This window comes from Sphaeramia orbicularis, chromosome 16 (genome assembly GCF_902148855.1).
Source record: "Sphaeramia orbicularis chromosome 16, fSphaOr1.1, whole genome shotgun sequence".
In the NCBI taxonomy this organism is placed as follows: Eukaryota; Metazoa; Chordata; class Actinopteri; order Kurtiformes; family Apogonidae; genus Sphaeramia; species Sphaeramia orbicularis.
Window position 1 is genome coordinate 29,736,301 of NC_043972.1, and position 24,365 is coordinate 29,760,665.

A 24,365-nucleotide genomic window follows, 5' to 3' on the forward strand; every position below is an offset into this window, starting at 1 on the left:
AAAAAATCTTGACTTAAGCAAGAAATCTTGAATTAACAACTTCAAATTTTTGTCTTTGTTTAGTGCAAAAAACAACATTAAATTATGAAAATACTGACGTTTAGAAACTATCCTGTAACAATAAAATGTGAATAACCTGAACAAATATGAACAACCTGAAATGTCTAAAGAAAATTCAGCCCAATTTGAACTCTTTTCTGCCTGTTCCTCAGTGTTTAGTGTCTTTGTAGATCTGATTCATAATGCACATGGACAAATGAGAAGTGGAAGCTGAATATTGTTAAAATTGCACTAATTTTTCTTAAGAAATTTCAGTTATTTTCAGGTTATTCACATCTTTTTTGCTTGGATACTTTATAAAAGTAAGTATTTTCATAATTTAATGGGGGTTTTTTGCACTAAAACACAGACAAAAATGTGGAGTTGTCATTATTTATAGGTTATTCTGTTATTATTTTACTGGTTCGGCCCACTGGAAATCAAATTGGGCTTATTGTGGCCCCTGAACTAAAATGAGTTTGACACCCCTGGGCTAGGAGAACTTAACAGTAGGCCTAATTATAGCTCAAACATTAGGCTTAGCACATTATTTATTATATATCATACTGTAATTACTCTATATTATATTTAATAATAATTTGTGTTTTAATTTAATAGCCCAATTAGCTCAATGCTAATAGCCTAATAATTTATTTAGCTTATTAGAACCTCTGATTATTGCCATAATCTCTGTTTTATCAAGTTTTCATTCACACCTCCATATCTTGATGTCATAGCTTTATTTTTTTTCTCAATTAGGCCACCGGTTTAAACTTTAAACATCATGGCATTATCAACTATAGGAGAGTTTTCTTTCTATGTAAAGTACTTAAGGTTCAAAAATGGACCATTTCGAAAGGGTACAGAAAGTTTCTCAAAAAAGTACACCCCCAGCGACAAGCATTTGTACCCTTTTAAGTACAAGCTGGTACCTCTATTTTTGAGAGTGTTCCATCTGGAGTGTTGTTTGAGCCAGGAAGAAGTATAGACAAACACACAAAGTGAATAAGTGTCTGAGGTTTTGTGCAGTCGGAACATTTCAGGTTTATTGTACCAGCGAAAACTGATTGCGCAAGTCTGCATATATGATACTACATACCAGAGCTTTTCGTAATGAACTGGCACTGCCAAGACGTTGACTAGTGGTATGAAACAGGTTCTACCGCTTTTCAGGTAATAAAACATTCACCTCCAAGCATTAAAACATTGTAATTATTCTTAACAAGCCACCTTCTAACATTTCTGCCAGGTTATAATGGTATAAAACATCAAAGTAAGTCTAACTCACATCTTTTATCCCTGTCCATGTTGGAACCATAAACGGCAGTAATCCCTACAGCTTACATTTTTTTCACTGATCAAATGCTTTGTGATGCCAGACAATCTTGGAAATTTGAAAGGAAATGGAGCAGTGCTCTCCTTGGGTGCCTGCTGAGCTAGCGCCTTTCTTCAGTCAGCACCACAAGTGGTCTTGATCCAGGCCAGAGCGGAGCACTGTAAGGCTGCCACTTTGTGCTGATTCAATAAGAAATAATTGCATATTGGCCTCTCTCCACTCATCGCCCTTCACCACCATGATCTGACACTTTACTGTATGTCGGTATTGGAAGTTACACTACGTATCCAGAGCTAAGACACTGCAGCGCTTTTTGTTTTGTTTTGTTTGTTTTTTTCTTACAATGACACTCCCACTGAATAGGGAACTGCAGATATGAATGTACCAGTCCACAAAGCAATTATTTAGTGTGTTTTCTACTGAGAGGAAACACTGTGCCATGTTTACCTCACAGCAAAATAAGCATGATAGATAGATAGATAGATAGATAGATAGATAGATAGATAGATAGATAGATAGATAGATAGATAGATAGATAGATAGATAGATAGATAGATAGTAGGGCTGAAAGATATATCGTTATTGTATCGATATCTAGATATGAACATTCAAGATATTAATATCGCAAAAACAACGATATAAACGATATAGATTTCCCCCATGCTCACCCTGCATGTACAGCTCTGGAAGTCACAACAAATTTCATTTATTCGTACTTTATGTTAATGTCGATGACTGGCAGTGAGTTCTTCTAAATAAAACTGCACTTTCCACATTCTTTTGTATTATGATGTTTGTATTTTTCTGAAAAATGCTTGGTTTTCACCGAACCCGTAGTCATATCATATCGATATAGAGATATCTGGTACGAATATCGAGAAATGAAATTTTGTGCATATCGTTCAGCCCTAATAGATCGAGTTCTGCCCACACAGGTGACTGATCAAATATCTTAGAACATTTTTACTACTGATCAAATATCGGCTTTAAAAAAAAAATAAAAAATTAAGGTCGATGGTTGATACTGAAAAAAATCTATATATCGGCCCGATATATTGTCCGACTGATATATCTACCTCTAACAAAGACCTACTTTTGGAAACATATTTTAAGTGCATTTTATCCATAACCCATTCAGTTCATTCAGTATGTGTCTAGCCAAATTTTTTGTTGATTTTACTGATTTTACTTTAGCTTTAACTAAGTTGGCAGCATGTAGTATTGCACGGATGTTAGCATAGATCAGTGGTTCTCAATCTTTTCCTGTCGGGCCCCCCTTCGGAGCACAAAAAATCTCCAAGCCCCCCTCAACCCCAACAACATTGTACCTGTGGTGCAATTATTACTTTTATTAAAAGAAACATCAATATCATAAGAATACTTTTTGCTTTTCCTTGAATAATTTGTTGTGCAAATTAAAAATAACGTAGATTTTTGATTGAACAATACAAATGAACTCAACAACACTGCTCCCTGAGACATTATTTTTCAAAATAAAAATAGGAAATGTGTAATTATCTTACAACTATGACAGTAAGGTACTTTTTTTTTTTTTTAGAACAAGAAACACATTTTGGTAACAAAGATGAACATTTTAACAATATCAGTGGCTGCAATGAGCCCGTTCATGTTGCACATCTGAGAACATCAAAGTGCAAACTGTACAAACTGTGCAAAAGCAGAAACATTGTACTTTTTTTTTTCCGGTCCAGTCCTTGTCCATTCTCCAAACCTAAACTCTTTGTCTAGTCCAGTGACAGATCACCATGACAGTAGATTTATTTGTTGTATGTCCCTAAAATGAGTCCAGGGTGCTCCAACGCTCCAGCGCTAAAACATTAGTTCCACCTGCTACATGTTCGAACCTGAAGAAAAAATAAACACCTAGGAATGAACCCATGCCACTTTTTGAGAAACACTGGCATGGATGGATGGATGGATGGATGGATGGATGGATGGATGGATGGATGGATGGATGGATGGATGGATGGATGGATGGATGGATGGATGGATGGATGGATGGATGGATGGATGGATAGATAGATAGATAGATAGATAGATAGATAGATGTAAATATTTTGCATAATAAACAGATAACAGCCCTAATGCCTTCTCTGTACCTCCATGCAAATGTCATTCATCAGTATAATACTGTCATTGCTCCATTGTATAAAGTCAAACCTGTGTGGTTACGTCTTACAATAACAAGCTCAAATAACAGTAGCTCTCAACCTGAGGGTGTGTAGGTGTTAGTGACTGTACAACCGCCAAAATAAACCTGTTTCAGCCAACTTCAGCCATCTATGGCATAACACTGAATCAAATGAGTACAAAAGCATGATGTCATCTCCTGAAAATCTGGCAAGTGTAGGTGCAGCCCACTACAAATAAGTTCACAGGCCTGATCGTGGATCCTAAATTTAAGTATGCACCAGTACAGTGGGTACTGCTGGTGTCTTCAACAGTTTTATTTTTAAGAACAGTGTGAATGAAGTACATGATGGAGTATACATATGCTGTCAGCGCTTCTGCCAAGATCAGCGCACACCAATGCGCGTAGTTTGGACCGAGACAGTCCTCTAATCCCACCGAACCTCCTCCTCCTGCTCCTCCGGTCCGGTCCTCCCGCTTGTACACATCCATGTCTATTTCATATCACTATCATTTTAACACAACGCGATGCAACTTAACTTCATAACACCGTGCGTAAAAACCCGGATAGGTGGGATCCTGTCCTTAAACTTCACCTAGACAAAACCCCCTCCTTATGACAACCACTGCAACACAAATGACACTAATAAGAATTATAATAAACACACAGTAATATTTACCAGCTTGCTGCTACAGTACAGACGCTGCAGCCATTTATCCCGTAGCGAAAGGGCCAGAAGTCCGCATTTCCTGGATTATGATGCGCCGGATAAAGCTGTTCTCGGTGCCCGCGATTGTGGGGAGGGAGAGCCGGGGGGGCTTGTGGTGCTTCCCACCGTTTTGTCAGAGCGGACAGCGATGCCACATTCAGCTGATCGCCACAACAAAACAACATCTCGCCCTACGCAAAACACACTCCGCGGCTTCGCACCACCCCGCACGGAGAGTCCTCAAGGCCCCGCCCCCTTTCAGCCTCCACCAGTGGGCTGGCACGACCAGCCTGCGTCATGAATATTCATGAGGCACAAGCGGCAGCCATTGGTGGAGAAAACAGTTCCTGGTTATTGCTTTAATTCTAATTACAAAGGTAACCTCATGTGCAGCCGACGCGTAAAGGAGAGCATGAGTGGAAAAGGAGTGTGATGGTTTGATACTCTTTGTTCTTTTTGCAGCAAAGCAGAGGAAACAATATGTCATTTATTTTGGGATTGCACCTACGTACATATAGTTTGGACTGATTTAAATGATTTTATAAACACAAAAATGGACTCTTCATGTAAATTGAACTTTCAACACATTTTATTTGGCCTATCACTCATTGATAAAATAACTCCAGAAAAAAGATATATTATCGACCTTTTGATTTTGTTTTTTTTTTTTTTTTGCCAAATTTCACATTCATTGCTCCAAATTTGCACATCAGCGTCCAGACATCACTGTTTTCAAATCCCTTTTTTCCTATTACGTGGACAATTTCAGAAAAAGTACAAATTCTAAAGCAAATAAAAAAAAAAAAAAAAAAAAGTCAAATGTATAATCTTATTCAGTTTGTAGAATTTCTATTTATTCCTCGAGCAATTTTTATTTTCATTACATATTTTTATTTATTATTATTTATTTATGTATTTTATTTTATTTATTTATTTATTTATTTATTTTCTTTCCTAATGTTTTTACCTACATGCATTTCTCTATATAATGTAAAAGATTTTGTGAATTATGGAACTCTCTACCCTTGTTGTTGTATACTATTATGTATATTTACTGTTCAATGTTAATTGTTCAAATTAAAAAAAAAAAAAAAAAAAAAAAAAAGGAGTGTGATGGCTTCATCCTCTTCCTCATCTCCTTTGGGATTACACTGGGATTTTTAAGTCGTCCCACCTCCCAGAATTGGGATACACCTCCAGTGAGTTTGACATCGCATCACACATAAGACAGACATAATATGAAAGAAAGTGGAGTACAGGTCATAAATCAGCTCCTGTAATTCACTGCGTAAAATGTTGAAGGGTTATAAGTAGGGGTGTGCATTGGCAAGAATCTGGCGATATGATACAAATCACAATACTAGGACCACGATACAATATATCACAATAGTGTTAAAAAGACTATTTTTTTAATTGTTGTTTTTTTTTTTAAAGATTATTTCCCGGAAGAATTGAATTCCACCAGAAATACGCACAAATACTGAACACATTTTTATTTGATCAGAACAGGATCTAATGTTTTATCACAAAATGTTCCTGTGTTCAAACGTAAGTTCTATTTTTACAGACATTACAGTTTAAGATCCTGTTCAAATGTTCATATTCTATTAATTCAGAACTAACATCAGAACATTATTTTAGTTCAATCCCAACAAAGGAATGAACATTATTTAATAAAAGAGTGTCAAAATAATAACAAATAAAATATAAACAATGAGGAAAAACAAAAAAAAAAGAACCTCCACAATATCTGAATTTGAATAAATATCTAAAAATATCGATACAGTAAATTTTAATATCGATACAGTATTGTGAAATGAAATATCGCGATATATTGCAGAACCGATATTTTCTTACACCCCTAGTTATAAGTAGTAATGATGGGACTTTTGGTTCTTTGAAGGGAGCCGTTCAATCAGGAGCCGTTCACTGAAAATAGCCGTTCAAAAGACCGGCTCTTTTATGTTTTTTGCATTATTTTGAAACACCAATGTTTTAATGACTAAATAGGCTACATCTGATGATTGACATTACATTTTAAAGATGTTTAACTGGCGCGGCAGTAAATACTATCTTACCATAAAAAAGAATAGTTAGTTCAAATGTGTGGGCTAAATCCATGACATGAGAGGTGACATTAAGCAAATGCTGGAATTTGACAAAAAACATCACGGTACATTATGTGGACTAGTCTGTAGCCTAAAAACGAAGAAGAAAATAAAACATTTTCTTATGAAATAACATTTTATTCTCCTCAAAACAAGAACAATAAATGTGTGTAAACATACGGAAAAAATTGCACAAAACACAACAGTGATTAATCACTGCAATTACTTAAATACCTGAACTATAGTGCAATTCTGAACAAGAACAGTATGTTGGTAAATTGACAGGCAATCGGACACTCCCTCCTTAAAAAAAATAAATAAATAAAAATGAACAGCTCTTTACAAAGACTCGGTTCCCATCGTTCATTTCAAAGAGCTGTTCAAAAGATTTGATTCGTTCGTGAACGTCACATCACTAATAAGTACAGTGTGACTGTATTAAAGTTCAGACTGCACATCCTTTTGATCTAATGACCTCCCATTAAACCCACATACCTGCTCACATACAGTAAAGGTCACTGACAGAAGCTGTGCCATGGTCCCCTAGAGACTGTTCCCTAAAGGCCACTGGACATCAGGGCTGACAGGTGGTGTTGACTGGCAGTACATCTAATCTCATCACCTGACATCACTGGCACAGTGCACTGGCAACTAATAGAATAACAAATATATCCTGAGAACATAAGACTTACCTGTGCACATGACATCACTGCCATGGCGCACAGGTAACTAACAGAGGAATAAATGTATCCTAGAAACCTAAGACGTGATGTCACGTGCACAGGTAACTAATAAAATACTTTATTAATCCCAGGGGAAATTGTGTGGTTACAGGTGCTCTATGCAAGTATAAGAAAAAGTAGCAGGGAAGAAATGATCAGTATATATACCTAAATATGCATAAAGCTCTAAGAACACAATATCACAATCAAAACATTATATTAGAACAAGAATAGAGGGATAAATATGCCCTAAGAACATCAAATGTACCTGTGCACCTGACATCACTGTCATGGTGTTAGATGTACCCTAAAAACATGTGCCATCCTGCCACAATCAGCACTGAAGAACAAAGTGGTGCATGGAACATTTTGATTTCCCTATACGAGTACACACTCAGTCCCACTCTTTTGTGTCTCATATTTTAAGAGCTGTCTGCGCATCTGTATCCAGAAGCTAACTCTTTGTTCCTGGTGTTGAGAGCAGCGCCGCAGCAAAGAGAAAAGGGAAGGGAATAGTGGGAGGGTGGGAGGAAGAGAAGAGGTGTGGAACAAACGAAGAGAAAGACAGTGGGAGGAAGTGAGAGACGGAGCAGGAGACAGTGGAAGGAGTGCAGGGACATGCTGTGGTGTGAGCGCTCCGTACTGTTACAATATGACTCTGACAGACTTATGTAAGCAGACTGGCCTGGCATTTGGCTCACAGCAGACGCCGGCTGCACTGACTGTTATATAACTGCATTAGCTGCTCCTCTGAGCTGGGGGGGAGCATGCGCACAGGAGAGCCCTTCCACACAAACAGACTTTCAGACTTTTAGACTTCCAGCTTAGCAGAGACTGACTGCATTGCACTGCAGCCAGGGTACACACAAGTAAGAGAAGAAAACAAAATGAGAAACACCCAGAAAGTCCAGCAAGTTATTAGAAACCATCAGTTCTGGAAGCGTCCAGGTTTCTCTTGCCGAGGGGGAACTCTTCAATAGGTCTGATGGGATTTAGCATTTTTACTTCCCATCATCCAGCAACAAGTTTCCCATCCTGAAATGCCTAATTGGGACTTAATGTTGGGTAAATGTTGCCAGTGCACATGCAGTATGCCAGCAGGGCTCTAACTCAATTAGCTCCCCTGCATGCAGCACATAATTTAATGGGCCTGGATCCCACTCTTAAAACCTAATTACACCTCAGACAGGCATTTCCTGTCATTCTGTCAAAGAGGCAGTCGGGGATGCATAAATCCCCCCCCAAAAAATGTGATCAGTGTTGACAACATTTGTACAATTAACAGCTCAGTAATCGTAAATAAACATTTTAATAACATAGTGATTACATTAATAATTGTAGAAATCAACCTTATTATTGAATATAAAATGCAGTTGAATGCTGACATTTCCACACAAATGTTAAAAAAGAGAAGTGAAGATTAAGGTCATGGATAACACTGCAAGTGATAACCATTGTTTCAGTCAATCTGCAATTAAAAATCCCAGGATGCCTAACCAAGCATGGCCACAGAGCTGCACTAAGTGGTTCATAATCAGCACATTACAGCCTCTGATCTCTTATTACAGTGACAAATTGCATCTGATGATAACAGAGGAAATGAAGGTGGGATTTATGACACGGGAGCCAATGGCCAAAGATGGAGAGTGCCTTAAATCTATCCTCGGAGAAAAACCGAGTTCACATTTGTTCACCTGATGATAACAGGGGAAATAAAAGTGCGATTTATGACGCTTAGCTAATTTGTTCTCAAATGCTTTTGGCTGCGTTCGGAGGCTGTTAAATTTTAGATAGGACTAATGCAGAGTATAGGGTAAAGATGTCTGTAGCCTGCACTGGTACAGAGAGGCTATAAATGCCTCAATCACTAAAACAGAAACAAAGATATAAAAGCTATGTTTACAAGAGTCTTACCAGTCTATTAAAGAGTAAGACGAATCAATAAAACTGGAACATTTTAAAGGCATTGGTGAGGGTTTGTTTCTGTTAAAGGAGTGAGATCACAGTTTTTGATTTTGGTGTGTAATGAGTTTGATGTTGGAGGGAAACAAAGTATTTAGTACATAATTCATCTACTTTTACTTGTGTATTTCCATCTCAGAGGCACATATTGAACATTTTACCCCATTATATGAATTTGACAGCTTTAGGTACTTTTCAGATGACAGTTTTTATCCTCTCCCTGTTCAGTAAAACCCACCAATATGGAAAAGTGTTCATGTTGAAAGAGTGATAAACTTTCCCAGGCATGGATGAGTAAAAGTTTTTTCATTGGTGATCTTGACTGAATTTTACTTTTAGGTTTAAACTACCCTCAATATCATAAAAATCAATCTCTAACACAACACATACATACAGACAGGATCGTGCAATGACAGAATGAATGGCTGCGTGTGTTTGTTTATGTATTTATTACTGTAGTGTTTGTGTTGTTTTTGTATTATTACTATGCACTGGCTGTTTTACACTTTTTTAGATTTTGTTGTGCATGTTACATGTTACAATGACAATAAAGGACTATTCTATTGTATTCTATTCTATTCTATTCTATTCTATTCTATTCTATTCTATTCTATTCTATTCTATTCCTTCCTTAATGGTTTGACATCTTCAGAACACCATTTTTGGATTAGCTGGAAAATCCATTGTCAATAACATGCATTGCTATAGATTAACCTAATAATATTTATTTTATTTTATTGGTTTATTTAATAGGGACCATGCATATTTATGAACATTGGTGTATATAAAATGCACCCATGTACAGTAAATATGCCAGAATTAGTAAAAATAACTACTTTTCATCTGCAGTCCGTAGACAGGTGACAGAACAAGACATAAAACAGCCAACATTGAAATAGCATTAGTTCAATATAAATTAGAATGCAAAAACTACACATATTGATGACACAGACATCATCAAAACAAACAAACAAACAAACAAACAAACAAACAAACAAACACATAAACCAGGGGTGTCAAACTCATGGTAGTTCAGGGGCCACATACAGCCCAGTATGATCTGCAGTGGGCTGGTGATGATTAAAATAATAACACAATAATATATAAATAATATCAATTCCAAAATTTGTATGTCTAATTTCAATGTTTTAAAGTGAAAAAAGTAAAATTACTGTATACTATCAAAATTTTTACACCTACAAACTATCCTTTAAAAAAAATGTGGAAAAACATGAACAACCATGGCCAAAATGAAATTTATTAAGAAAAAAAGTGCAATTTTTAACAATTTATGCCATTATTTGGCCTCAGCTTCTTATTTTCACATGTTCATTACAACGTACAGATCACAGTGGATCTACAAATACACAAAACATTTAGTAACAGACAGAACACTGGTACAATCACACTTAATTCTCTTAAGACATTTCAGATTGTTCATATTCGTTCAGGTTTTTCACATTTTTTGTAAATGTTAACATTTGTATAATTTTACTTTTTTTTTAACACTAAAACAAAGAGAAAAATTTCTAGTTTTCATTATTTATAGTTTATTATGATCGTATTTTACTGGTCTGACCCACTTCAGATGAAATTGACCTAAAATTATTTTAACATCCTTGATTGTTAATATCTTAAGTGCAATTTTTGCATTTCACTAATTCATCCCGTGGGCCGGATTGGACCCTTTAGCGGGCCGGTTTTGGCACCCGGGCCACATGTTTGACACCCCTGACATAAACAAAAAACAAAACAAATAGACATAGGATAACCACAGGGGCATTAGCCTATTCATTCAACTCCATACTTACATCCAATTTAAGAGAGAAAGTTGAAATGTAGTTCAAAAGAGCTCAACCATACACATCTGTAACAGTAAAACTTTACAGTATGTGAATCCAGAAGCATCGTAAGTAATAATAACACACTGACATCTTATAATAATTTTTCTTAACCTTCAAAGACCTCAACAGCCACTATTGACCAAAAGCATGAACTGATTTAAAATGTAGAATAACTTTTGAACCACTAATCTTATAATTACACTGAAATAATTCCAGTAAAATGCAGTTTCTCATCTTTTCATCATCGTCAGATATGAAACATTTAGACATTCAGAGTCTCTGTAGTGAACGTGGAAACACCATCATCTTCTGCATCAGTGATTCACCTGCAAAATTCATGTAGTTTTACAAATGACAATGATTTAAAGATTGAAGATGCTTGTTTTTATGTTCAGTTAGTAATATATTTTGCTGAAAAAGGCTTTAAGGGGTCATATTTTGCCAAACCCACTTTTATTAGTCTTATAAAATAACAGTTCATAAAGTTTGAATTGGAACCCTCCAGGTGCTGCAAAGCTATCTTTATATTCATTTTGGCGAAAATCAAGTGGATTTCTACAACCCGTTTTAATTCCTGCTTAATTTGTTACGTCTGTAACTAGTTACGTCACGACATTTGCACATATAAGGTCAAGACTTCCAACGAACATTTCTCCGAGTACGACATAATTGTTTATCAGCGGCAGTGGTAGTAGTCCATACTGAAAATATGTCCAAACTTCAAGCCGATTACCTAAAATGTTCAGTTGTTGTTTGAACAGTTTGGACAGAGCAGCACAGTCAACAACCTGGAGGGGGCGGGGCCTGAAGCGGCTGTTGTGCATTTAAAGGGCCAGCGCTCAAAATGACCTTTCTGGTGTCATTGCTCAGAAATAGGGTTGAAGATGGACCTGTGGAGTTGAATTAATGAAGAATTCAGACCCAAGCATAGCATTTACAGTTTATGTAGACCACAGGGAAATGTTTTAAAATGCATAATTCCATTTAAAAAAAAAAAAAAAAAAAAAGCTAAATATCACTCCTTTAAGTTTTGTCTGTTTTGATATATTACTCAATGCATTTACTCTGAGTTTTTATGAACATTTACATCCATTCATCCATTAACATGATCAGGAAATTAAATAAAGGAAAATACCTGGTTTTAACTGAAAACTACAGAAGATAATCTAATAACAAATTATAACAATTATAATAGATTACTTAGGAAAGTTTCAGTGTAGAGTGAATTCCATTTGGTCGTCTAACACATTAAAGTACAGCTTTCCCACAGAAGTACTTCTAAGTCTTAAAGAGTTAAGTATAGTTTTGATTGCATAACTTTTACTTGTCGTGGTTGATTTTCTGTGTACAATTAGTACTTTTACTTAACAAAGGCTCTGGCTGTGTCCTCTACATGGGCAATTGCACAAGACTTAATAGTCCCCCCCCCCATGGATGCCTGACCTGTGAAGTAAAGCCATGTGTCAGACCAGTGTGCACTGGACGACTACAAAGAGACAAGACAGAACTTCCAGTCGATACAACATACACCTTCTGAGCTCCAATAGAAAGCTGAGTGAAGAAACAGCTGGTTGGACATTTTATGTGTTTATTAAGTATTTTTAACGGCATCTTTCACAATTTGCATCAATGCTGTTGTTTTCTTTTAGTTAAATAGTGAGTGGGTTGTGTGGGTGTTATTATATAATTTACCGTGCATAATATTTACTTTTCTCAAATGTTTCTTAAAGTCTATGTAAAAAGTATTTTGATAATGTAAATATTATCAGTGCAACAGAACCACATACAATCAAACAGTACTTTGACAAATACTATTTTTTGTACTTGTTGAGTTGATTCAAGAAGGAGCTACTCTTATAAAGGCTTTTGTCCTGGTGTGTTTCATTCATTCTATAGCAGGGGTGTCAAACTCATTTTAGTTCAGGGGCCACATTCAGCTAAATTTGATCTGCAGTGGGCCGAACCAGTAAAATAATAATATATAAATAATGTCAACTCCAAACTTTCCTCTATGTTTAAGAGCGAAAAAGTAAATTTACATTATGAGAAGGTTTACATCTACAAACTATCCTTTCAGACAATGTGAATAACATGAACAAACTGAAAAAATAAGTGTAATTTTAACAATATTCTGCCTCAGTTTATCATTTACACATGTTCATTATAACTTACAGATCACAGTGGATCTACAAATACACAAAAACATTTAGTAACAAGCAGAATATTGTTAAAATTGTATTTACTTCTCTTAAAACATTTCAGGTTGTTCATATTTGTTCAGGTAATTCACATTTTTTGTGAAATTATACTTTGTTTTAGTGTAAATGCATGAAAATATTTACATTTACTAAAAATAAAAAATTGGAGTTGTCATTATTTATATGTTACTATGATAGTATTTTACTGGTCTGACCCACTTGAGATTGAATTAGTCTGAATATGGAACCTGAACTAAAAGGATTAATATTTTAGTGTAATTTTTGCATTTCACAAATTGATCCCAAGGGCCGGACTGGACGCTTTGGCAGGCCAGATTTGGCCCCCAGGTCGCATGTTTGACACCTATGTTCTATAGATTCATCATCATAACTTCTAAATGTTCTGTGAGGTCAATAAATTCTAATTTATTTATTAATAAATACAGAATGTTGCGCCTGAAATGACTGTGATGATGTAATTTTCACATTAAAATTCACAATATTTTTTTGGTGCTGTTGCTGTATTCTGCTGTTCTTAAATAAAAAAATCAAAAATCTGTATTTGTCAGTGCATCTCTTCTGGGATCTTCACTCTAATCTTAGGAACTTTTAATTACTTCCATGAAGAGGTTAGGTGACCACTCCTGCTTATCTGTTAGCAGAGTTAAAACTGACACATAAAAACGGATTTTCATGGAACTTTGCAGCTTTGCATTGGGCATGAACCCCTATAGCAGGTCCACAACAAGGGATGGAGCCGAGAAGATCATTGTTACCACGGTAACACACAGTCGCACCAACCAAGAGACTAAAATGATGAAAAGCTTTTAATTTTGTAAGATATTTGTTTCTAATTACACAACATTGTAGAATGAGAAAAGGACTGAACTAGTGGCCTTTTGCGGAAGTCTGGGCTCTCCAAGAAGTTTTCTACACGTGAATGATTTTTTTTTTCTTAACGCAATTCATGATACTATTTATCAACTCAGGTCTGTCATCGATAGGCTGAACGAGGGGTGGTGTAGTGGGAGGGTGGGAGTTGACAGGAGGTAGTGTGTCCTGAACAGATCCAGACATTGCCAACTGGTTTGAGTGACTGTAGCAGCCAAAACCAACAGGCTCTGTCTGCCAGCCAGAGAAGAAGGAAATAACACAGCAGAGTCTGCGAGTGCTGGCACACTGTACTCTGTGTGCCAGTGCTTTCAGGTTTAGACGCACTTAAATTGCTTAAATTGGTTGCTTAAATGTACAGTTGGGCAAGGAGGTAAAATCTAATCTTGTCAAAGCTAAAGTATACTGTAATTACTATTTGGTGGATGTGTGTGTGCTTTCAGTTTGGTTTCCTAGCACAGGAAGTTAAATGACAGGGTAAACATTCAGAGGAAACACAAAGGAACAAAACAAAAGTGGGTGATGTGACTGTGTCAGAAAAAAGAGAAGGGAAACACAACACGGTGTAAGGAAGTGTGCCAGATACAAAGACAATCCATCACACAAAAAGTTCTTGCATCATAACAATGTGTCAGGTATGTAGTCTGCATAGTCAGTCATTGTTTTTGTAAGCCTGGCATCCACAGCTGATGCTTCACCGTGAGCCCAGAATGTGATGGCTCTTATCAGCTCCACCTTAGTCCCCAACGCTGGTACCCCATGACCTAAATCCTGCAGTACTATTACTCCATGTACCGTGGAGACCTATTACAGATAAAGAGTCTGAGTACAGAAAATAACAACCACGAGACACCTACAACGCCTATCATGTTGACCCACCTTTACATTAATCAGTCCACCGTAGCAAATCAGTGTATTGAAATGCAAACAAATACTAGCGCTTTTCTCATGTTTTTATGAAATATTTTGATACTTCTATACCTTCTTATTTTAGATCACTACAGTATGGCATACTTTATATTACAACTAAGCAACTTTCAACACAGTGACTGAGTGAAAGATTTGTCTTTATTAAAAACAGTGCTTTTATATTAAATACAACGTTAGTTCATGTCATAGGCCAGTACTTGATGGCATGCAATGAATGACTCACCACCAAATGTAAGGCAAGTTACAATAAGCAAACATCAGCAGTTAGTTACAATTCATTCTGAAATGCAGGACTACAAAAAGGCACTTAAGAGTGTTCTGAAATATACCATTATGATCTAACACTGGCAGTTTTGCCTTGATTATCTACCTAGGATGATAATGTCAAATGCACAACACATTCATGTTAAACAAAAAATAAAAAAAAAAACTGTAAAAAGTTGTCAATTTGTCACAGCACTTTTAAGAACTCCATTCACAATACTTATATTCAGGGAAAACGAGATATCAAAGTGATGTGTTTGGGTATTGAAATGTATGAGAAGCGCATAACATCAACATAAGGATTGAACTAAAAACAATGTTCACATACAAAATATACTGATTTTCCTTTCAATTCATATTGCAACTGAGGTAACTACAGTACAATGCATATTATTACTGTACCACCATTACAACCATCAATATATCTATTAAAGTCAATACGGTTTAACAGCAATTTATCATTTCTGAAATGCAACATTATTGTTTTGCAAGTTGCAACATTTAAAATTCCCTTTTTTCTTGTCACAACACCAAATAAACTGGATTTGTGAGAGCACAGGCAAACTGTCGTTGACGCTGTCACCTCCTGAACCATAGAACTGCAAAATGCATGATGCTGAGTGCTAAGGATCAATACATGTCTCCTGCTGCAAACAGACGGCCCTACAGGTACAGATTGTTGCCCGTGGCTTGTACAAGACCAAACACAGTCAGACATGGAAAGGTATAGCACCGCAGATAAATTACCTTAGGTTGGAGTAGCCAAGCAGGAGCTGAGATTAGACTGGTGGTCTAAAAGTACTTTCTGGCTAAAGGTGCAATGGCATGGATTTGCATACAGCCTAGCAGCAAAGAGGAAGCCCTGCTATGATGTGTAGGGCGTGTCATGCGAGTCTTATCTAACTCTCACACTCACCTCTCTCTGGGGCTCCTAAACAGACTGCCCTCGTTGCCCTCAGCACTAAAATGTTCCAGCGAATCAGGGAATCCCAGACAGAGCCAATCAGAGACGTCTGATGTTATTGGAGTCTGTAACATCTGAGGTATTGAGAAAGTGCCTTGTTGCTGAGTTTTGGTGATACTCTACTAACTAAAATCCAGCAAAAATATCATGGAGCTCATGTACTGGTTGGGGAGTAGCCCACATTGGCAAAAACATGTTTTGTATTTATAACTATGTTCAACCAGGTGAATAAAAAGTACACTTACATGTTAAAAATGTTCAGACTCATTGTCACTCACAAACATACTAAAAGAGTAAAACAAGAAACACAACAGCAGAGGCAATTACTGAAAGAGGAATAAACAGAAAAGAAATGTATTCCCACTATAATACTCACACTATTCCCTTTATAACATCCTTCATATTTGTCAAATGTACCTGGCAGCAAAAAAACAGGACAAAAATAAAACAAATGCAGCCAAAACACGGGACCTGCTCAGCTGAAATCCCTGTCAGGAAAGATAAGAGGGGCGATGAGGGTCCAGAGGTAGAGCCCCAGGCCCAGCCAGCTGGAGCTCATCTTCACCCAAACAGCTGGCATACTGCTCCGCATGGCCTGGGTGGAGGTGTCCGGTCTAAAGGCAGAAAAAAAAAGGAAACATACATTGTCTGCACGTACAGCATGTCACCAACCACAGCTTTTCTAAAGTTAGGTGATTTTGAGAACCTTCAAGTTGTGTACAGTGACTTAAGAACTTAAAGGGGAAATGGTCTGCCCTCTGGTGGACATAGTAGAGTCCTACAATGGTCAGAGTGTGTATATTCTTTGCCCACTGAATTTGTACAAATAGTCTATGCTTTTTCTTTCATCAACTTCACTGTTTTGTTCTCAAGCCAAATCAGACTTTATGTGAACTTACATAGGCATATATAAAATGGAAAGTGATTTTAACAAATAGCTACAACTTCAAGAGGCACATTTTTTTTATAAAAGAAAATGCCACATCAGCCCAGTTGTTTTGCATTGTTACAGCCTGATCGAGGCCAATTTCCCCCTAACTTAAAAAAAAAAAAAAAAGTCATCTTCATAATCCATTCAATTTTTAAGACATTTCAAATTACATTTAGGACATTTTAAGGCCCAATATTCTCCTGACACCGAACAATGGATTTTTGTTCTCTGCAGGAGACAAGAGTTTCATAGATTTACAACATTTTTCTTTCCTGGGTCTAAAGAGGATATTCATAGTTTGTAAGGATGAGCAAAACCCTCTTTTTCTCATAAAATTAAGGACAGGCAAATCTTGCAGTTTCCCTCCCATCACAGTAGGTTTATCTGTACATCTTTTGAGTTCACATCAAAATTCTGTTGATGAGAGAAACTTACTGGTACCAGTTGGTGAGAGTCATCATAATGTACAGAGAGGCCAGACAGAGGTGAAAGTGGAAAAAGGAGTAGCTGTATGTGACTCCGTCTTCTTCGTTGTCCACAGCCCTTAGTATGCCATCCTCTCCAACGACACCCTCACCACCTGACCCTTTGCCTTCCTCTGTCTGCATCAGCTTATTTACTTGGGTGTTACTGGACGAACGGATACTAGGGGAGAAACAGTGAAGTTTTAGAAATATAAATGAATCCCCTCAAAACTCACAGAAAATATCATCAGTGACAGTGTGAGCACGGCCAGACTTACCTGGCATAGAGTGTACAGAAAAGGAAGATGATCAATCCAACGATGCCCTGAGCGTCCCACCACTGCACCTGTCCTGGGTTACTGTCCCCAGATGGTTCAGTGACACTGACGTTTGACACCAAACTCAACAGGCTGGGGTTACACTTCCGATCTAAGACACAGGTACACACAAATACCATTAGACATTTCACCACACAAAAGTAAGAGTATGTCACAAAGTGAAAAGCAGTCCCATTGTTCCTATTAGATTCTAACTATCAACCTAAAAATATGTTAAGTTGTTTATTTTTCCTACAGAAAGAAGCCTTTTTATTTGTCATCATGATGTACAAATTTGATGTGGTGTGCATGCATTACAACATTCATCTAACCTCAGAGAGAGGAAGTTCACTTAACTGTTTGCACAGAAAAGAAATATAACATTCTGCAAACTTTTAATGCAACTCAGCCAAATATAGTGTAAGATTCTGTTGAAAGTTACTCCCCTATAATTTAGATTAGATTGTCTTCGTGTAAAACTTATTACACACATATTTATATTTGAAAGTACTCAGATATTATAACTGCACAACACTGTTTCAAACAAACTTATCATCCCAAAAAAGGGACCATCTCTCCATTTGACGTCTTTGACCTTGGAAAAGTAGGTCAAGATGATGTGTTTTCAATAGTCTTCTGCTCCATGCCAAGATGCATCGATAGTATAAATTTGGTGCAGATATCTCAGTGCATTGTTTGGATAATGCAATTACATCGTTGAATGAACAGACAGACAGACTGACGACAAAACAATTACAATACCCCTTCAGCCATTTCTGGCCAAGGGGTAAAAACCAATTCTATGTAGGTCATGAGCCACATTGAAAGCCGTATGTAATTGGAGCTTGTCTACATGTGCACTTAAACAAATGTTTGGGTATTACTAAACAAGAACAGCCAAAGAAACATAGACTAAATTAGGACAAAGAAGAAGTTACTGTTGACAAAAATCTCTATATTGAATAACAAATAATGCTCCAGTATGATCAAACTGCTGTAAAAAAGACAAACCAAGTACATACAGTATATTCAAAGAAAACAATGCAGCACGGGAGAGCTACAAATGTGTAATGAAACAAATGTAAACTTACCTGGATTGTTAGTCATTGCAGACCAGGTAACATACATAGTGTAGAGGGAGATAAGTGATGCCTGAAGCAAACCTGAGTGTGGCTGTGCTTCCTGTAACACATAAGACAAAATACACAGTTCCATAAAATATAATCACTTTATGTCAGATGGAAAAGGCACTGGAAAATAGTTTTATTTTGTTTTGTTCTTGAACTATTAAAAGGCACACAGATCTCTGACAGGCTTTAAAAACAATAGGTAAAATGGCAGGCTAATACCGATATTTGAAATCTCACTAGCAATAGGACTGGGGATTATTTTCTTGTTTTTGTTTATTTTCTTTTTTCTTTTCTTTAGTATTACTCTTCCTTTTTTTTTAATGCGCTAAGATGTTGACATGTGTCTATGCATACAACTTGTCTGTACTTGTCTGTAACTGAACACCTGTGCACTATGTCCTGAAAAACAAAAAAGATTTTGATAAAAAATAATAATAATAAAAAAAACAATAGGTAAAATAATGTTAAGTTGGCTGAAAAGTGAAATCATGGCAACAGGATTTTCTTCCTATAAATATTCTCAAATACAAAATTTTCTCACTCTATTTTTGACATTTATCATGATCATGGTCTTAGACTGGTGTTACTGTACCTGTATTTTGGGTAAGATGGAAAGAATGGAGATAAAGATGCAGAAGATAAGATTGAGGCTGATGAAGACTTTGTGCTCAGTGCAGTCGTCAGGCTGAGTGTAGTAAACATAGAAGAGCACCACAGCAGTGATGGCCAGGGCATAATAGAGGATCGTAAAAGTCAGCAGGCCTAGAAATTTTAAGAACATATTATATCATGATAGAAAAGAAAAAACGAAATCATCCTTGGTAAAGAAAAAAGGAAAAACATGTACTTTAAGTGAATACAGTACCTGCAAACCAGCATTTGTTGTCACTGTTTTCTGCATTTTCTACCCACACTTTGTTCCATGAGTGGGCAAAGTCAATGAGAAGAATAAGCTGAATGAGGATGAAGATAAAGGATCCCACAGCTCCAAAGTAAAACCACACTGTGAAACACAAATAAAGCAGTATTATTACCAAAAATTGCACAAACATAAACACCTCTCCACTGTCTGAGTCACTGATATTTTATAGTCAGTTTCTGTTCAAGATAGAGACATATGACTGTTAACTGTTTTAACAGAGCATGTTAGTACCAGTGTGAAATGTTCCATCAGGGATGAAAAAGGCCCCCACTGTAATCCCAACTAGGATCAGAAACTTAAAGAACCAGAACCTGGAAAATAAATGGTTACAAATCCACCATTAGTACACCAGATACACAGAAACACCAAATGCAAATAAAAAACATTTGTTAGCATGCAAGTGTAGTTTTACATGTTTTTGAATGTGTAAATATAGCCACTGTCAGCCTCCCTCCCAGAACAAGTGTATCTTCTAAAAGCCAAATAAAACATGTACCCATTCTGGATAGCTGCACGTGGATCTCGGCTGCTACGAACACGAATCATGATGACAGAGAATAGAAAGAAGAAGCAGGTCATGGCAAAACACATGCGGTACACAGACTTGTATCCCACAATGACATCACAGTTGACTTGGTTTTCAACGCCTGGTATAGTAACTCCTCCTTGACAAAATCCCGGGATCTATAAAAAAACAATCAGAGAAAACCAAGTTGTAATTAAGGATGTGTTGGATGTATTGACTGGACAAACTGTATGATCATTTATTCATGATAAGCTAATGATGATGTTCTGTGTAAAGATTAGACTTCCTCTTCTTTAAACATCTAGCAACTACACGCCTATATGCAAAAGTCAAAATGTACAACAAACACAAACATTATTTCAGCAAATCCAAATCAATGCTTGAAGTGTAATGCTCATGGCATGTTGTAACATAATAACTATTTAATTACAATGTGATTAAAAGCAGTGTTCTCACTTTGCGTAACTGAGTTTCCATTCCTGGAAGGATCATAATGACAGACACCATGGTTCCCAGCAACAAGAAGAAAGAGAAAACCAGTCGTGTGATGGTGGAATTATTGGAGGATGGACAGCAGCCGCACAGGAGGCATGGTGCTGAGCCACACAGACACGAGGCCTGAAATAGGAAGAAAAAGACAAAGTTCAGGCTTTCAGCGGACACACATCAGAAAAATTACACTGACTGCCTGTAGGCTGCTGCTTAGGCAGATGACCAACTATGAAAAGAGCTCCTGACATTAGAAATACTTAACTGGTAAATAATTTATCTTGGTAATTAGTTTCCAGTACAGAATCCAAGCAGATGAGCATCCTGCATGACTCAGCTAGCTACGGGACTTCATGACACCTGACGTTATTCCAGTTTAACAAAATCTAGGGCACAATGTCCTGTTTATGATGACATTTATGATGCCTTCAGTCAGTCTACACAGTGAGAAAACAAATACCAACTTTATTACTAAGCATATTGACAGTGACTTGGCTACTAGTATAGTTTATTTAACCAAAAACAACTGCAAGAGTAAGGGATATTGTTTTCTTGAGAATAATCTTAATATAAAACTAAGCTATGTTTAATGTGTAAGTAATAACCTGGCCAACTGTTTCTACCTTGAGTTTACCTGGTGTCAGAGCCCAGTTTTGTCAGCTTCCTCAAAAATAATAATATTATCTTGCTATTAACAACGTGATGACTCCAACTTCCCTGAAATGTCAGGCGTTACGTGACAGATATATTTAGCTAGGTTATATTAGCATTAACTATAACTCCTACGAGAAGCATTTTAGCTAGCGAGCTAATCTGACGTTTAGAATACAACATGTATCTCATGTATCTGTTCATGTCTAAAATTGAAATGGTATTAAAACGAGATACTTACACAACTGGCTAAGGAGCACAAGGCCAGACAAGCCCCCATTTTGACTTTTAATCGGTGAGATTAGTGGTCCGCTCCGTCGCTTTTCGTTTACCCAAAACAAACAGAAAAACACCAAACCGGAACTTCCTTGACGGACTTTCAAAATAAGAGTCTTTGGAAAGGTTTTTATGATGAGTATCAGCTCTTTTAAATACAAGATTTTGTTTATTCAGTTAGTTATAAAAGTTTACTAATTACACTATTAATGTTTTTTTTTCTATAATGATTTCTACAATTTTTTTTTATGTTTGTTTTCTTAATTTTATTTGTGTATTTGTTGCATGTACACATGCACAGGGTTTTAGTACCATGATGAACTGTACCATTGTTTGTAAATCTGTCCCTCTGTTGTTCATTAAAGCATTTCTCAACATGAAAGGTAGCCTATAAAGGGGTCTATTGTATTGTACAAGTGCTGTCTTTGATCCCTCTGGTTGCTGCAGAATACTGTGGATAATAAGTCATTTTAGTAGGGCTGTAAATGGTGTGCACCTGCATGGAACTGAAGACCAAAGCTAATGGTATTAATAGAAAACACCCAAGAACTATGTGTAATAATAATAATAATAATAATAATAATAATTATTATTATTATTATTATTATTATTATTATTATTATTATTATTATTATTATAATCATCATCATCATCATCATCATCATCATCATCATCATAAGTAAGTCCTAGTCTAAGTAATGTAAAGCAAGACAACAAACAACCTATAGCTTTGACACATACAATAGTTTTCTTTTTTTTTTTTTTAATGAAGCTGATTCCTCTTTTAAACACTGGGTAGCACCATTTAGCCATACAGTATACACTGTCATTGTAAATTAGGGCTACTCTTATTTGCATCTTCTATACAAATCTCTGAAAATGCTGTTTTAAAATCATAAATGATGTCCCCCATGAACCAATAAGAAAAGTAGTTTAGTCTGCCTCTAAAGGTAGATAAACTCTTTAACAATAGCAACAATTGGCTGGAAAATGTATTATCACAAAAACTGAGAATGAGTATCATTCAGAGCTCATGAAAAAAATGACTTTTTACATATATGTGTGTCTTGCATTTAACATTTTTAAAACATGAGTATGATGTATTTCTGCAGATTAAACAGTGAACAATGTATGACGTGTAGAATATCCTCCACCTTAAGCATAAAACAGAAAAATGCAACAACTCTTTAATGTAGCAGACTGTTTTACTGTAACATGACTACTTTGACTTCCATTTTCATCGTGGTGGGGACTGCAGATATAAATTAGTCAAATGCTGACTCTAGTACGATGCATTGAATAGAAACAATTATATTTTAAATTGTACATGGTCCCTAATAAATAAAGTATAACTAATAAGGTATAAGTCAGACCTGGGCAAAGTAAGGCCTGGGGGCCACATGTGGCCCAATAGCTGACCCTGACCGGCCCGCATGAGGTCACTGGCAAATTAAAAGTCAACGCAAATATATATCATGGTAATAGATGCAACCAATGCAACAGCACAGCTTTAATTTTGTAGGATCTGCTAAATTAGCATTTTTTCGCACATACTTTCCATACTCAGCATAAAGCTTATGGTTATAATAAAGCTTATTGGTTTGTTGGTCAGTTTCAGCCCATTAAGATGTTAGCTAATGCCAAAAAAAGAAAGAAAGTTTCATTAAGAATGCAAAGATTTTAACAAGACATGGACTTCTAAGTACTTCTTCACTGAAGTCAGAAAAGGAACTGAGATATGCAAGCAAACAAAGCTGCATTTATGGTTTTTAATGTAAAGTTAACATGGAGCTGGTTTTGCATATTTTTGGACATGTTTTTGGGAATACTCATTAAATAGTTATATTCTGTGCTCCACATTTTCATTGTGTCACTGTATTATTTCATTTACTGTTTTTATAGAGATATACCGTATATTGAGCAGAGCTGCAAGTGCATTGATTCGGCCCTTAATAACTGTCAAAGTTTCTCATGTGGCCCCATAAGAAAATTAATTGCCCACCCCTGGTATAAGTACTTGTACCATTGGATTTGAACTCTACTTCTACTGCCATAATAATTACATGTTGGACACAAGCAGGCCTTTGTTAACCCCTGAGGACCCAAAAACTTCAACTGATCCAATCCGATCCAATCCAGTCCAACCCAACCCAACTTTATTTGTAAAGCACTTTAAAACAACCACAGTGGACCAAAGTGTTGTACAGAAGAATAATTAAAATCAAAATAGAAGAATAAAATACAGAAATGGATTTAAAGCCATAGAAATTGTACAAAAAAGAAAAAAAGTGCTATACAGAAGAATAAATAAAACTCAAATAAAAGAATAAAATACAAGAATAGATTAAAAACCCATATAATAAAAAAAAACAAAAATAAACAAATAAGTAAATAGGTAAATAAGAACAATAAACCACTATCAAATAAAAACAATAGAATAAATATAGTACCTTCAAACATCTCACATGGTTTCAAAAGCCAAGGAGAAAACATGACTGATCTTAAAAAAAAACCTTTTGATCCACTAATCCTATCAGTTC

At 36.2% G+C, this 24,365-nt stretch overlaps 2 protein-coding genes across 3 annotated transcripts in view; both read right to left on the reverse strand.

Annotated features, from left to right (window-relative positions):
* The window catches only part of hivep3b (HIVEP zinc finger 3b), a 65,348-nt gene extending 60,901 nt beyond the window's left edge, over window positions 1–4,447 (reverse strand). For both annotated transcript variants that reach the window (XM_030157391.1, XM_030157392.1), the window contains exon 1: window positions 4,207–4,447. The gene's annotated coding sequence lies outside the window, so the exon portion shown is untranslated. The remainder of the gene's footprint in view (window positions 1–4,206) is intronic.
* Window positions 4,448–15,011: 10,564 nt separating this feature from the next.
* On the reverse strand, window positions 15,012–21,904 carry serinc2l (serine incorporator 2, like). The gene is made up of 10 exons (XM_030157393.1): window positions 21,791–21,904; window positions 20,866–21,027; window positions 20,380–20,567; window positions 20,115–20,194; window positions 19,827–19,964; window positions 19,554–19,723; window positions 18,923–19,013; window positions 17,793–17,943; window positions 17,486–17,695; window positions 15,012–16,733 (listed from the first exon to the last, which is right to left on the reverse strand). Exons 1-10 carry the CDS (start codon window positions 21,827–21,829, stop codon window positions 16,595–16,597), a joined length of 1,368 nt encoding a protein of 455 aa, XP_030013253.1. The 5' UTR covers window positions 21,830–21,904; the 3' UTR covers window positions 15,012–16,594.
* Window positions 21,905–24,365: the final 2,461 nt, after the last annotated feature.

Bases quoted from the DNA above. Each gene is read 5' to 3' on its own strand.
- serinc2l (XM_030157393.1), bottom strand. From the start codon at position 21,829: ATGGGGGCTTGTCTGGCCTTGTGCTCCTTAGCCAGTTGT. The intron at 17,696-17,792 runs GTAAGTCTGGCC...TTTCTCCCCTAG, and splicing joins TTCTGTACACTCTATGCCAG to TATCCGTTCGTCCAGTAACA. The intron at 16,734-17,485 runs GTAAGTTTCTCT...TTCTGCCTTTAG, and splicing joins ACTCTCACCAACTGGTACCA to ACCGGACACCTCCACCCAGG.